Source organism: Galeopterus variegatus, unplaced genomic scaffold (genome assembly GCF_000696425.1).
Source record: "Galeopterus variegatus unplaced genomic scaffold, G_variegatus-3.0.2 Scaffold545, whole genome shotgun sequence".
NCBI classification, from domain to species: Eukaryota; Metazoa; Chordata; class Mammalia; order Dermoptera; family Cynocephalidae; genus Galeopterus; species Galeopterus variegatus.
The window spans coordinates 157,555-173,936 of NW_007726656.1; the positions used below are offsets into that span (position 1 = coordinate 157,555).

Consider the following 16,382-nt stretch of genomic DNA (forward strand, 5'->3'; position numbering starts at 1 on the left):
CTCGCTCAGCCAGTGAGCGGGAACCGGTCTGTATGTGGGATCCGAACCCTCGGGCGGGAGCGCCGCCACGCTTCCCAAGCAGCGCACTTATCCAGTGCGCCACCGGGCCGGCCCTAGGCCTATGTTTTGTAAGAAGTTCTGCAAGTTATTCTGATGTTCAGCAGGGTTGATAATCACGCAATTATTATTATTATTTTATTTTTTTTAAAGATGACCGGTAAGGGGATCTTAACCCTTGACTTGGTGTTGTCAGCAACATGCTCACCCAGTGAGCAAACCGGCCATCCCCATATGGGATCCGAACCCATGGCCTTGGTGTTATCAGCACCACACTCTCCCAAGTGAGCCACGGGCCGGCCCACACGCAATTATTTTAAAAGAATTTAATATCCTGTTTAATGTAATGATCTTGTGTCATGGGTTCTATGTTAATCTCTGCCAACACCAGCTTTGTAGAGAATTTTTCTGTAAACCATTCTCGAAAGACAAAATACGTAAATGGGAATAGCTGTATAGATATAATTCACTAATTCCTTCAGTAATTAGAATTCAGCAGATCCCTACCTATGTTCCAGAGTAAGATGGGACATTTGAATCTGCCATTCTTTTCCTTGATCTCAGTACCTCTTGCTTCTCATAGGAGAACACCTTGTTATACCATCTGTGATCCCAGTGTTTAAAGATGCAGTATGTATAGATATAAACTTGTATATATATTAGTCTATACTACTGTATAGTTTTATATTATAAATTTATTATTACTGTGCAGAGTCTTGTACATAAAACTATGCTTATGCACTTGATGGGCAATTTAAAAGTTTTTTTGAAGTTAATTTTTTGACTGTGGATGATTTTTTTGACTGGAACTCAAATCCTAAATAAGATGCATCTCTTACCATCACTCACTCTACTCCATGGAGAGCTCTCCCAGGGAAAAGACCCTATCTTAATCATCATTTTTGTTTTTCTTAGCACTATACACAATGTGTTGAATGGATAAAAGAAAATCTTTTTATATCCAAAGATAAATGGTCTACAATCCCTTATGAAAAGAAATTCAGAATTTTTCAGATTTTGAAAAGGTAATAAGGGTGCATATACATACTGCATATTACTGTTATGTAGGACTCCCTGTGGGACAGTACCCTGGAGTCAAATACATTAATACATATGGGATAAAAATGTACAAATATGTGCACTAAGCAGAATAATTAAGAACTATAAATTACTCAATTTGAGTCAGGTTTGGCCACAAAATAAATGCATCAAACTGTCGAAAAAACTTTTTAATAAGGGATTTCAGATAAGGGATTCTGAACCTGGAAGTCTTCACTGATGATAAGTAACAGTGATAATTTATTGAGCTCCTAGTATGTGTTAGGCACTGAACTAGGTGATTTATATTTGTATCTCATTTAACAGGACAATCCAGCATAGCGGATATCCCCATGATAATAGTGTGCTTTCAATTACCCAAGCTTTTAATTGCACAGTATTCCATTTGGTTTTGATGACTTTATTTCTCCCTAATCAATATATGAAGATGCCATTTTATTAAACCATTTCATTTAGAAATATACATATGATTAAAATGAATTCCAAAACCTCTAACAACAGACTTATAAAATGAATTGAAAGTAGGTGCTTAATTATTGCTTTTTGAATTATGAATAAAGAGGATCCACAGGGTTGTCATTAAAAGTATGTTTCTAGGATACCTAGAGGTAGCAAAAAAATGACAAAATGCATTTGTACTCTTGGAGGAAAACAGGGTAGGAGGGCATCACATCTTATTGACCTCTTTTAAGTACTGAGTTTTGAACTCTTTTTGAGTCCAGTTTTCCCATTAGACTAGGTGTTTTCTGAAGCTAAAGATTATGCCTTCCTCCTGGAAGTGTTGATGATGAAAATAGGCTGGAGTAGCCAAGAAAGTTAACTGTTTTAGACCATAACTCAGTGGTTCTCAAATTTTAGTATGCCTAAGAATCAGAAGGGGAGCTTGTGCAAAATGTGCCAGCCTCCTTTGGAAAGGTTGGTTCAGGGGATCTCCATGGAAGCCGGGAGACTGCCTTTTTGACAAGCATCCAGCGATTTTGATGCAAGTGATCAGTGGGGCACACTTGGATAAGCACTGATGTGACCACAGGATTAGAAGCTAACATAACCATGCCTGTGTTCCACAACTGTAGGACAAAAAATTCTCCTCTGACTTTCAGTGATCAAAGAGCCCCAGGGATTTGGCTCAATGATCATAAGTTGACCATTTCTTCAAAGTTGCACAGAGAAAACCCTGTAAGTGACCAGACCAGGGGGAGCAATTTCTGTAAAAATTAAAGACATGAAAAGATTTTTGAGAAATTACTTCATCTGTCACCAGCCTTGGGGTTAGATGAAATTGACTCCATGTTACATGGATGAGAATTTGTTTCTATTTGAAAAAACAGGTAGTAATGAGTATTGTCTTGGTGTAACTAACCTTAGCTGGCAGTAGAGCTGCATGCTGACAGAAAAATCACATTTTCCCCCTCCTGACAAGGTTTAGTCTGTTCCTAGGCTGAAACAGAAAAAGTGGCTCCTGAGACTACAAAACATAACATGAAAAATATTTAGTGTTTATGGTAGGAAAAGTGGACTCTTACTATGAAGAATTTCTACATTAGTTTTTCATTTTAGATTTATGCATGTATTAAGAACTTTAGTTACAGGACAGGTTTTGGTTTTGTAGGCAAATATAAGCTTATGTTTATTAATTTCTGCCGCTTTCCTTAGAAATGAGCATAAAGCCATCTAAAGGTCCAGGAAGGAACAAAATTTTGTTTACACCAAAATCCCTTTTCCTGTATACTCTACCCTTCAGCATCATCTTCACATCCTTCCAAGCACAGCACACACATACATGTGTGTTTTCTTGTCATGTCCTCCTCCCCATCTTACTATAAGTTGCATGAGGATGGGGACTTATATTTCCCTGTCCACTGATACTCAGCCTCTTACAGTACTTGGCACATACGAGGCGATAAATGGAAATCTTTGTTAAGGAAATCTTAATGTCAGGGGGAGCAGAGGAGGAAAGGCAGGTAGGTTGGGTCTGGAGGGCTAAATTTAATCACTTAATTTCTCTGCCTGCTTTCTCAACTAGAAATGGAAATTTTACCTGCTTTACCTTTAGGGTGAAAATGACATCACAGATAAAAAGTGCTTAACATAAATTATGAAAATGCTTTGTGGTATAATTTTGAAAACCTGAGCTTCCTTGAGCTGGCGATGGGGAATTTTATTACATTATCATCACTTTTTCTTTAACTTATCTTTAAGGCATCCTAGTTTTTAACGCAATAGTGGCACAAATTTTCTTTTTATTTTTCTGGAAAGCTAAGTATTTAAATATGTTATCATTGGAAACAATCATAGGGTGAAGCCATAGTTTCACTTAATCCTCACCAGTATGAAAATGCCCTAGGGTATTAGAAGTTTGTTAAGTTTTTTCTTAGCAAGAACATTTCTATAAAATGTAATTTCCATTGTTAGAGTGTAAAAAATACTAGGAGAGGACAAATTTGATTGTTGTGAGTGGTTATTACACTAAATCTATTAGTTTAGAAAAAAATTTTCTTATTCAATTTCATCATCTATTGGAAGTCGTTATTTAGAAACAGACTTGTTAGTAGAGAATTGATGAGGTTGCTCTCAGTTCTGGTTATAGCTTTGAAGGGACCTGATTCTGGGCACCGCCATTTTAGAGGTCTCCACATATACCTGATGTGTGACTGGGTTGGTAATGACCCTGTCTAGCTATTTGGTACCTAGCTCCCATAGTCCATACTTAAAAGTATTTATTTTAATACTTTTCTGTAATTACTGACGATGTCAAGGATTGCTGCTACATTTATGAAGTATGTTTCAATAAATGTGTTTTATTTTTGGAAAAATGTATTTCTGAAACTAACAGATCATTGATGTTAACTGACTTAAATGCCATATATCTTTCAGAGGATCATAAAACAGGAGTTGGAGCAGTTATTTGGGCAGAAGGGAAATCTGTAAGTATGAAAATAATTCTTCAAATATTTAACCTGGATTTTGTTTAAACATAGTTCAGTCATTTATTGACCTGTTGAGATTAATTTATTAAGTTCAATAAACATTTTCTCATTCCCTCAACAGTTTTCTAGATAGAGTCATTCATTCAGCAAACATTTATTAAACACCTTCTACAGGTTAGGCACTGTGCCACAGTGAACACTGGGTATTTAAAGATCACATTTTCTGCCTTTCATGGCCTCTTTCTCTAGTGATGGAGTCAGAGAAGTAAAAAAGAGATGGGTACGTAAGTGTAATTATGACTGATACCGTGAGAACATAGAGGAGGAAACTACTGTGCGTGGAGAAGTGAGTGAAACATTCTTGGAGGTGGTAACATGCTCTTAAAGAATGAGTAGGAGTTCATCAAACAGAGCAGTCAGTAGGATGAGGAGGATACATGCAAAGGTAGAGGGCTAGAGAGAAAACGTGGGAAGATGTAGGTGAACGTGGCATGTTGGAGTCCAACGTCCTGTGTAGAGTAGAGTGGGCAAAAATTGGACTGGACCATGAAGAACATTGTACGTCATGTAAAGAACTTGGACTTTATCCTTTAGGCAGTGGCATACCCTAGTATGGCACTAACTAGTAGAAATAAAAGGCATAATTTCTAGGAGTTACTTTTAAAAAGTAAAAAGAAACAGGTGAATTAATTTTAAGAATATATTTTATTCTGATATGCCTAAAAATATCATTTTAACATGTAATCAATACAAAAATTATTAATAAAATATTCTGCATTTTTCATATTAAGTCTTCAAAATCCTGTATGTATTTTACACTTATAAAGACCTCTCAGTTTAGATTAAGCACATGTGGCTAGCAGCTACTGTATTGGACATTGCAGTACAAGAATATTTTAAGTGGGAAAATGGTTTTATCAGATTTACATTATAAGAAAAATTAAGTGGGGCAAGACAGAAATAGGGAGATTAATAAAAAAGAGGTGATGAGGACTTGGAGTTGTGGGGATGGGTTATGAGGGCACAGATCAAGAGACATTTAGTAACTATGTAGCTGACTGAAATATGAGCCTACATTTTGCTTCAACAGACTTTACCACAAGTAATTTGGCTGTTTGTTTGGTTTCATAAGCCCCTCAAGTTCATCCTCATCAGTACATCCAGATTGTCCCTGCTAACCTACTACTTGGTCAGTGGTCACCATCTCATTCCCTGTTACTCCACACGTACGGTCGGTCACCTGCAGCTGTGGATTCCACTTTCAAAATACCTTTTGACTCTACTTATCTCTACCCCAACTGTTAACTCCGACTAGAATAGGTTCCTCTGCCAAAAATTCCCATAGCATTCTGTACAACTCATTTGTGAAACCCATCATAAAGTTATGTGTCCAGTTTCCTACCCTGTCTAGATTATAAGGATCATGAAGGCAGAGACTCTGTGTTTACAGCGGCATTATCAGCACCTAGCAGAGGACTGGGCTGTGGTTGGAACACGACAAATTCTCTTTTGCATTTATAGGAATGCTCAGCAGCCCTTTGGCTCAACATCTGGTTCTTAACTACTCTGTGGAGAATTTAAGTTTCCAGTTATCTCTAGTGGAGACATGCAGCATGGTACAGTGAAAAGATGTGGGTTTGGAATCAAGCAGCCTGGACTTAAATTCTGGCTATGTTACTAACTAGCTTTGTGACCCTAGATAAGTTGTTTAATATCTCTCAGCCTCAGTTTCCTTATCTGTAAAATGGGGATAATAACAGTACTACTCTCTAGGTTATTTTGAGGAATGACCAAATGAATAATGCATATAAAACTCAGCATGGTGTTTGACATTTAGTAAATGCTCAAGAAGATTTATTAATGAAGGCTGGCCCGTGGCTCACTCGGTAGAGTGCGGTGCTGATAACACCAAGGCCACGGGTTCGGATCCTATATAGGGATGGCTGGTTTGCTCACTGGCTGAGCGTGGTGCTGACACCACCAAGCCAAGGGTTGAGATCCCCTTACCAGTCATCTTTATAAAAAAAAAAAAAAAAGATTTATTAATGAGATAACATTTTATTTGCAAGCTTCTGTTGGCTTACATAACACAATGATTTTTATTAAGCTGCTACAGTAGTCTGTGATATTATCACTTGAGTAATTATAATATGTTGAAATTTAATGACATTTACAGTATATTCCAAGCTATTATAAACACTTATTATTGGTAAAATATTTCATTCTAATAACTGATAAAGCATTTATATTAACAACTAGTATGCCATTGACCAAGAGAAATAAGAAAGAGCCACTGAAGTAAGAAGTTCTATGACAATATATACATAGATGGTCAACGGACACAAAGAATGACTGCATATTGTAATGATGAATAAGCTGATTATTGATCTAACCACCACACATTCTACATAATTATTGAAAATCAACGTTGTACCCCATATGTATGTATAATAAAAATACACACACACACACACACACACATAGAACAGAGATTCAATAAGTATTGAAAATTAACAGAAAGTATGATTTTATTTTACAACTAAATAATGATAGCACTTTTTTATTTTTTTTTGCAGCTGGCCTATACACAATAACACATTTTTAACCCAACAGAAATTGCTCGAAGTGTTTTTAAAATTTCTAACTTGTTAATGAGTAGTACAGCACAGAGCATGTAAGCATAATTAACGACCACTTACTGAGTACCTGCTATGTATGTAACATTCTAACATGTGTACTTAAAGGAATAGAAAAGTATAAAAACATGGTTTCTGCTCTCCAGGATCTATTTGGGGAGAAATATCTGAATCAAGTGAAACAATTTTTGAATTAAACAAGGTAGTATTTAATTAACTGCTAAAACCAAGGACTGACTTGAGATCATAGACAGAAAGCTGGTTAGCCTTCTTGGAATTTAGCTTTGGCAAGACCTCCCTGCAGTAGAAGGATCTAACACTGTATTTTTTTTGATGGCTCAGTTTGTTTTAGAAAATTAGATAAATATTCATTTTACAAAGTATGACAGCAAGCTTTAAAAATACATTGCAAAGTGCCTTTTCAGAAGGTTGAAGCTAACCATTGTTGGTTTGTTCTTTTCCATAGAGAAGTTGTGATGGAACAGGCGCTATGTACTTCATAGGATGTGGTTATAATGCTTTTCCTGTTGGATCTGAGTATGCTGACTTCCCACACATGGACGACAAGCAGAAGGACAGAGAAATAAGGAAATTCAGATACATCATACATGCAGAACAAAATGCCTTGACATTTAGGTATGAAATGCTTTTAAGGTATTTTTCTTTAAAATGTAGCAAGGTTAGTCAAAATAAGTTTTCTTTTAGTTGTAATTTATTTCCTTTTTCAAATTCCAAGAAATATTTTTTTCAGAAGTATAACTTTGCTGCTAGACCTGAGGCCACTGTCATGGATTCTCCAAGCCTTCCAATTTACTGAGCAAGTCTTTTTTTTTTCCCACCTCTCATTTCAGTATGCGACTGCTTGAAGTTTGTCCTTTAGGGTCTTGCTCAGCCTCTCATATTTCTGGACATTAAGATCTCCTTTGTTTACTGTACGGATATATAGACTTAATTATGAACTAAATTGCTTGTAACGAGCTTTTGTTAGAGATCATAACTGGCATTACCTCCTTGTAATGTTAATTTAGGTCATTTCCACAAACCCTTCTCAGAGTTTACCATCAAGGAGGTGAAGTTAGGGGATTAAAAACCTGATAAGACATGGTTTCTGTCCTTGGGAGCTTCTAATGCAGTAGCAGATATAAGATGGCATCCACCTCATGCGATGGATTCTGCAGAAGAGGCAAACACCAAGTGCTGTGGACATACATGCAGGCAAGAGGCAGAGTACAAGGGAAAAGCTGATGGAAGAGCTGGCACTTGAGCTGAGCTTTAAAAGATTGCTAGGACTGCGGCATTTGAAGATGCTTCCAGGAAGGGAAGGAAAAAAGGCTATTCTTGCTTCTAGCATAAGCATCAGTCTACAGTAGGAAAATCCCTTGCGTGTTTAGGACCATGAATATTCCGGTCAGGCTGGAATGTGGACACATGGAAAATGCAGCTCATGAGTTAGGCAGGGACTGGACAACAGGACTTGGAGGTTAGACTCCTTGGTAGGCAGTGGGGAAATGGAATGGCATTGACAGAGCCACCCTCTAGACATCTCTTAGGTAGCAGGTGTATTATCTGAACAGACTATGTGTACAGAATTCTGTTGCCTTAGTCCACGTGAACAGAAATGAGGGTCTGAACTAGGGAGATGGATACAGAATGCTGGCAGTGGGGGAACTGAAGACACTGGCTAGGAGCAGTATAATCCACAGAACCTGGAAGAACAATCCCTGTTGCCTCAGATGAGAGCAGCCCTTAGACCTAAACTACCCCCCAGCATGCAAAATTTCACCAAAAGTCCATTCTTGTCCTTGTCCTCTTCATTACTACATATTTACTTGCTTTATTTTGTACAGCAGTATGAATATGTCAAATTCAAACATTTGTTAAATAAAATTATCCTATGATAGGGAATGGATAAGGGAACTAAAATTCAAAACAGAATTTTAGTATTAATTTATTCATTTAGTAAACATTTATTAAATATCCTTTAGGTACCAGATAGGGGTAGGTCTTTTGGCTGCCATGATGTGTTAATGTCTAAGCAGACATGGTTAGCTTTTAAGACATGGGTTATTTTTAAGCACTAATTCCAGTATTAAAAAGAGGTGCTTGCTTACTTAGAAAGCATTGTCTTCTCTTTTTTATCTTTCTCTCTTTCTTGTTGGTGTCTGTCTCTTTCTGTTTTCATCTATTTTGTAATCTTATACTGAACCTCTCGCCAATGGCTTAGAATCAGTAAATGAATTTTAGTTATAACGTCTTGTTCAGGTGGTATTGTAACATTTTATGGGTTTATATATTTTGAACATTTACTAATTCAGGAAGAATAAGGCTTAATGATTATTGTTTATAACATAAATCTGTTTTTAAAACAGTTCAATTTTAATTTTAATTTTAAAGATTTCTCTGAAAAAGAACTTACCATTTCAGAAACTACCTCCCTAATATTTTATAATTTTTTTGTAGGTGTCAAGAAATAAAAGCGGAAGAAAGAAGCATGATTTTTGTGACAAAGTGCCCTTGTGATGAGTGTGTACCTTTAATTAAAGGTGCAGGCATAAAACAAATCTATGCAGGGGACGTTGACGTTGGAAAAAAGAAGGCAGACATCTCTTACATGAGATTTAGGGAACTTGAGGGTGTTAGCAAATTTACAGTAAGTAGATACACATTTTTGCACAGTGTACTTTCTATTATGTTAAGTACCCAGCTCTATATTGTAAATTAGTGATTTCCACCATTTTAAGAGTTTCAACAAGTTATTATCACTGAGTTTATTTTTATGTGAAAGCACTTACCTAGCTACAAATGTTCAGCTAAGGATCTCTGCCAAATTATGAATTTACAGCTCTGTAGAAAGTCGTACATTGACCTTACATACTCTTGAGCCAGTGGGCCCTTTGGTGCCATCTGGTGACTGATGAAAGATAATCTCTGACCCACCTCCCTTCCTTCACCTGCCTTTCTGGATTGGATAAAGGTGAAAATAGTTTATTATTACCCAAAAGACAGGAAGATGACACACACATAAACACACACACATTTCTCATGATAAAAATCAGAAAAAACTAGAATTTCATATTTGATATTTTTTTAAAAAGTACTGAGGTAGTTCATGGAAAACTCAAAACTTTATCTTCTTTAGTATCTAGGTTTTTAAAAACTTTATTTTGAAACATCCCACAAATATATAAAAGTTGCAAAAACACTACGAAGAAATTTTTTTCCAGAAGTTGTTGACATGATACCAGATTGCCTTCTATTTCCTCAAATGAGGAATAACCACATAACCACAGTAAAACCACAAATTGAAGAAATTAACATTGATACATTAGTGCCATTAACCCACAGTTCTAATCAACATTCACCAGTTGCCCCAGTAATGTTCTATATAGCAAAGGGACCCTGTCCAGCATCATCCATTGTTTTTTATGACATCTAATGATTTAATCCTGGCACTTAATGTAAGATTTACATACTAGAATTTGCAGTGGATAGAAAAAGCATATAACAGAACTATTTATGAATTTCAGCTTTACATTCTTTTTATATATATCAGTTTGAGTCCAGAGTGAATAGAACATTCATATATACATATATCTAAAATTTTGAATATAGAAATATACTATCCAATTTCTGTGTGTATATGAAGTATCATAAATTTTTACCATTTAAATTTTGTCACATATTTTTGGTTTTATTTCTAATTGTTTTATTTAAAGTTTAGCACAGTTTTCAAAGCGGGGGGGGTGATGTGGCACTGAAAGAAGGGAGAGATGGGAAAGGTGCCTCTCTTGTAAAACTAAATAAAAGCTTACATCCAGTTAGTCAGAGAAATCACTAGCTCTTCCAGTTTTGTGTTTTTGTTTTCTGTCTCTTCATTCCTCCTAAAGAATGTGAAGAAATAGGTTTTTTAAATTCTCTTCATAAAGATTAAGTGACCTAGCTCTTCAGGACTGTGACTGATGCATTATGGCAAATTCTGAAATATCTTGCTTACTACTCGATTTTAGTAGCTTTTCAATTGTAAAGAGAATGAAGAGATCAGAAGAGCCTTTAAGATAGGGCAAGAGAAGCAGAGGGAGGCAGGAAGACAGACAAACGGAGGCCCTAGGACAGAGATGGGAAACAGAAAGGCCTGTTTGGACCAGGCTTGCGCAGGAGCACCCTCAGTCCAGGACACATTCGAGAGAAAAGACGTTCTCGTGGCTTTTCTCTGTTCTCTTCTGATGCAGATTAGTTCTTTCCCTTCTTATCCTTGCCCTCATCTGTCATGGCTTGAAATATTATATAAATGGTTAGCTGAACACCTAGTTTTATAAATACCAGTAATTAACATGAACTAATATTTGTCTTAAATTTTAACTTCAGTAATAATTATACTGTTACTTTTAGACCATCAAAAGTAGTGTAAGAGTATCAATAAATTTGATACTCGTTTTTAAGATTAAGCTAAATTGAAATTTATTCTGTTGGAAAGATTTTTGCTTTTCTTTTTGATATATTACCATAGACCTTGAGATAACTAGTTCTATGGTATTGTCAAAAACTAAGCTAGGGCTGGATAACGCTATTTTCAAGAATAGATTTTACCAGTGTATATCCATTCATTCAGTTCTTCTTTTTCTTTTTTTTTTTCTATTTAATTTGTGTGGATTTTTTTCTATTAGGTTGTATTACTTTTTTTGAAATTATGAAAGTAATATATACTTATTTTAGAAGACAGAGAATAAAAAAGAACATATATTATCCCACAACTCATAGGTACCACTACTAACATATTTCTGTATTTTCCGTTTTCTTCAAAAATTATTTTAATAATTATACAATATTCCAACCTATAGACCTAACTTATTTAACCATTCTCCTGTTGTTGGACACCTAGATTGTTTCTCATTTTTTACACTTATAAAAAGCCTTTTTGTGAATAATCTTGAACATAAATTCAGGGTTACTGGTTTTTACTTTGTTTGCCCAAATTAATAGATTGTAGTGGTTTAACATGTTTCAAAACATGTCTTTTGTGTGCGTGTGTGTGTGTAATTTCTTATGTAACTTCCCACCCCTTCTAAGTCCTTTCTCTTTCTTGATGCTAACTGTAACCATCACATTTCTATAAATGACCAACCATTTCTAGATGTCTTCTCTTGTAAGGACTTTTTATACATGGTAAAATGTTTGTCTTGTATCTCATCCCCCCTCAAGGCTCAAGATGTTAACTAGTTAATCTGATGAACTAATTGATGCTTGTGGAAGAGGCTCCCAGGTAATTTGTACTTAATTGTGTCTTTCTGGAGATAGTGCCCTAGCACTCTTTTGTTAAGCCATGAGTGATTGTGATGGAGAATCTAGCCAGGTAAGAAAGGAAGGACTGTGCTGTGAGATACTGATTACACTCCATTTTCTTTTCTGCTGCTCTAGTCTTCTGTATAATATCTGAGAATCTTTAGGCTTCCCTGTTTCTTTTTGAATGGTTGAGATGGAAAACTGTAATCAGAAGTGATATATGATATAGGATATGATATGATATAGAATGACATAACATTATGTAAATAATAACTTATGTGATGTAACCATATTAAAAGACAAGGTAATCTTGGTCATATTTTATTCTTTAATATCTAGGCCTTCTCTAGCTATTGTAAAATTCTGTAGGACCTGGAGATAGAATATGACCTGGTAGAAATTCCATAGTACTGGGCATGGGCAGGCCCAGATTCTAGTTCTAGCACTGCCTTTAGTTAGTGTGTAACCTGGGTCAAGTCACTGTAATTCTCTGGTCTTCCACTTCCTTACCTCTGAAATCAATGCAGAGGATCTTTAAGGTCCCTTCCTTCTCTAAGAATATTGATTCTGATCCCAGAAGTCCTATCATTCAGGATCACTCAGGTTGACATTATTAGGGCTTTGTTGATGTGGTCTTGCTAACTCCATTTTCTTGTATTATTTTAAAGCTTTTTTGATATTTAAAAGCAGAGTGCTGAAATGCTATTTATTAAATCCTTTTTAAGCATATAAATAAAATGTTTGTTTCCTCTTACAGTGGCAGCTGAATCAATCAGGAGCTTATGGTCTGGAACAAAATGAGCCTGAAAGGAGAGAAAGTGAGTATTTACAAGTCCTGTGTTGAGGTTAACTTTGTTGCTGAGGAGAAAGGTTTTGTAGTGAATTTTAATGATCAAGTGATAGAAATTGTTCTGTTAATAGATGGAACTTATTCTTTTTTCAGGTTAGATTTTTGCCATTCAGTTTGTTTATTAACATTTGTGTATCTACCGTATGCTAGGTTCTATGAAGGTGCTGATTAATAATTAGTCCTACAGAATAATACAAATAATCATGTACAAATTGAATTTATAAATCAAATGTATATGAAAAATAAACAATAATGCTCTCCTAGAGTTTCTTGGGCAGCGAGGAAGGAAAAATGTATAATTAGCACAGATGGATCTAGGACCAGATGTTGAGCATATATTCATTCTTCTAGAATAAAGTCACATTTGCCCAGATTGGACAGAGAATGGAAATGTTCTGGTTATTTGAACAATCTGGTTAACCAAGAATTATCATAGCTACCAGAAATGAATTACTAGTGTCTAAAACTTTATTATTTGCATATTAACACAGATATTTTGAATGTAAGATAATCTTTGGGAGATCTTACAATTCCTTAGGCACTAATTTTGAACATTAGTTAGTGCTCTACAATATTGTTTAAAAATAGTAGCTATATTATCTGATTGTATTCTAGGAAAATGGAAGCTTACTCTAAGTTTTCTTGATAACAATGATTTTATTACCCTGAAAAATCAAATATAAAGATCTCTATGAAAATAACTTCTGGGCTGTTCATTTAGCTCACTTGGTTAGAGTGTGGTGCTGATAGCACCAAGGTCAAAGGTTTCAATCCCCTTACTGGCCAGCCATCAAAACCAAAAAAAAGGAAAAGAAAATAATTTCTGTGTGAATATTTTAATTTCCTGTGTTCTGAATTAGCTGTATTTTATGCAACTAATGAATTTATTGTTTGCAATCTTGAAAAAAATATGTATCCAGTACATCTTTCTTTTAAAAAATTTATCAGGAAAAAAAAGCAAAAGAAAAGAAGGAAAGAAAATATATGGATCTGATTAAAGAGTGTATATTCAATTACAGTGTTTGAGACATCAGTTAATAATTCCATATTGTTAGGGAAGGGATTAAAAAAAGCACCAGTCATAAAAAGATGAATTAATTTAGCTGTGTTAAAATTAAGAACATCTATTCATCAAAAGATACCATTAAGAGAGTGCAAAGGCGGCTGCTGCAGCTCTCTCCACAGCCAGCCTGCACTTTGCCCGAGACTTAAGATGGCGACGGGTCTGGAGCGGCCGTGCCAGGAGACAGCGCAATCCTGAGAAGTGTGTGCTGTGACACCAGAGTATTAATTGCATTTCCAAGAGCAACAAAAGGCGAATAATTCTTTCAACAACGATCCTACATCGACAAACAAGCGGCAGCAGGTTCGAGGTTTTGGGGCCGACACAGAAGAGGACTCCTGAGAGCACCCAAGCCCTCCTGCGGGAACGAGCGATCAGCCCAGACAACAAAGGCCAAGAAAGCCAGCAGAACCGGCGCAGAAACGGAGTGAAACACGCCGGACCGGCCCAACTCTGCGAGCTCTGTGAGTCACCCCCAGCCCAGCCCCACTTGCGGGGCGAAGCCCAACTGCTCCCCGCCCGCCTTGGCTCCCGCCTACCACACCAGGCTAGGCGCCCACAACAGAGCTGCCTCCAGGTTCTCGGGTGGGGGCGGAGACGTCCGGCTTAGTGAGGTCAGGCCAGCCATCTCTGCTCGGCTCCGCACTGAGACGTGCCATTTGCTTACCTCGACGCGGGGCACCCCGGGGCCTGTGGACCGGCCTACAATCCCACTCTCCCCGTGGATCTCAGACGGGGCTGGTAGCGTGGGGAGCCCCCGGCCAGCATCGGGGGGGCAGGGAAGAGGAGCCCGCCCAGATGTCTCTCCGCCACACCCTGGGCGTTGGCCCCAGATAAACTCCCTCTTCCCAGGAGGCAAATTCCATCTCTGGGGTCCTCAGTTTGGAAGAACCCCTAACTGATTTCTGGTGGGGAGAGGGGAGCCCGGAGACCCCTTGAACTACATTGAAGTTTACTAGTCAGCTCTCCAGAAGGGCCGACCCGTGCCGGGGAGAGTCAAAGAGGAATTGTGGGCTGAGGGACCCTCCCCCGAGGAGTTCACTCCCGGCAGTCGGAGAGTCAGGACACCTGCTGGGCAGGGCGGGGCAGGGCACAACTTTGATGACTCAACTGAAAGTCAAGGTTCGTAGAAGACATGCCTTAGCCCTGTCCTGAGCACACAGAGTGGGGAGGGTCCCGGCTAAAGGAGGCGGAATCTCAGAAATAAATAAAGAAAGAAAGAACAATTCCGTATCTTGCAGGAACGCTTTGCAAGGCTCAATAACCCCATCTATTGAATCGGAGGTCCAAGATTCGAGAGAAAATCCCTGCCAAAATGAACAAACACCCAAAAAGAGATACCCGAAATGCAAAAAACCAAGAAAATACACCACCAAAAGTCAATAAATCTCAAACTCTAGATCCTATAGAACAAGAAGCCCTTGAAATGAATGACAGGGAATTTCAAGTGTTAATCCTAAAGAGACTGAACGAGATACAAGAAAACACAGCTAGACAACATGATGAAACCAGGAAAAACATACAGGACCTGAAAGAGGAAATGTACAAAGAAATCACTGTCATAAAAAAAAACATAGCAGAACTTGCCGAACTGAAAAAGTTATTCAGCGAAATAAAAAACACAATGGAGAGTTTAACCAGCAGGATAACGGAAGTTGAAGAGAGAACCTCGGTTCTTGAAGATGGGCTCTTTGGAATAATACAAGCAGACAAGAAAAAAGAAAAAAGTATCAAAGATATCAAAGAAAATCTGAGAGAGATATTAGACAACCTTAAGCGCTCAAATATCCGAATCATGGGTATTCCAGAAGGGGAGGAAAAAGGCGAATGTATTGAAAACATATTCAACAAAATAGTGGCAGAAAACTTCCCAGACATAAGAAAAACCACAGATCTACAGATCCAAGAAACTCAACGATCTCCAAACGTATTCAACCCAAAAAGGGCTTCACCAAGGCATATTATAGTCAAAATGACAAAACTCAAGGACAAAGAGAGAATCTTGAAAGCTGCAAGAGAGAAGCATCAAATAACCTATAAAGGAGCTCCAATCAGGTTAACATCAGACTTCTCAACACAAACCCTAAAGGCTAGAAGGGAATGGGATGATATATTCAAAATACTAAAAGACAAAGATTGCCAACCAAGAATACTCTACCCTGCAAGGCTGTCCTTCCAAAATGAAGGGCAAATAGTATATTTCTCAGACAAACAAAAACTGCGGGAGTTCATCACCACACGACCACCCTTACAAGTAATTCTCAAGGGAGTACTGGGATTGGACCCTGAAAGATAATTACCACAGCCATAATAATCCAAGCAAAATCAAAACCCACCAGTATAATAAAAATGACAATCATGAAAAGAAAACAAACAAAAACACTAGCTGCAACATCAGGAACCAACAAACACAGAAAATAAAACAGCAAAACAGAAAACAAGGAACAAATATCACTCAAGAAAACCAAAAAAATAATTAAATGCTAGGAATAAAGCAACACCTCTCAATA

At 37.2% G+C, this 16,382-nt stretch overlaps 1 protein-coding gene across 1 annotated transcript in view; it reads left to right on the forward strand.

Moving 5' to 3' along the window:
- CDADC1 (cytidine and dCMP deaminase domain containing 1) overlaps positions 1–16,382 on the forward strand; it is a 43,029-nt gene that overhangs the window by 17,205 nt on the left and 9,442 nt on the right. The window contains exons 5-8 of the mRNA XM_008569925.1: positions 3,991–4,040; positions 7,146–7,315; positions 9,140–9,329; positions 12,717–12,777. Coding sequence (XP_008568147.1) covers positions 3,991–4,040; positions 7,146–7,315; positions 9,140–9,329; positions 12,717–12,777 — 471 coding nt within the window. The remainder of the gene's footprint in view (positions 1–3,990; positions 4,041–7,145; positions 7,316–9,139; positions 9,330–12,716; positions 12,778–16,382) is intronic.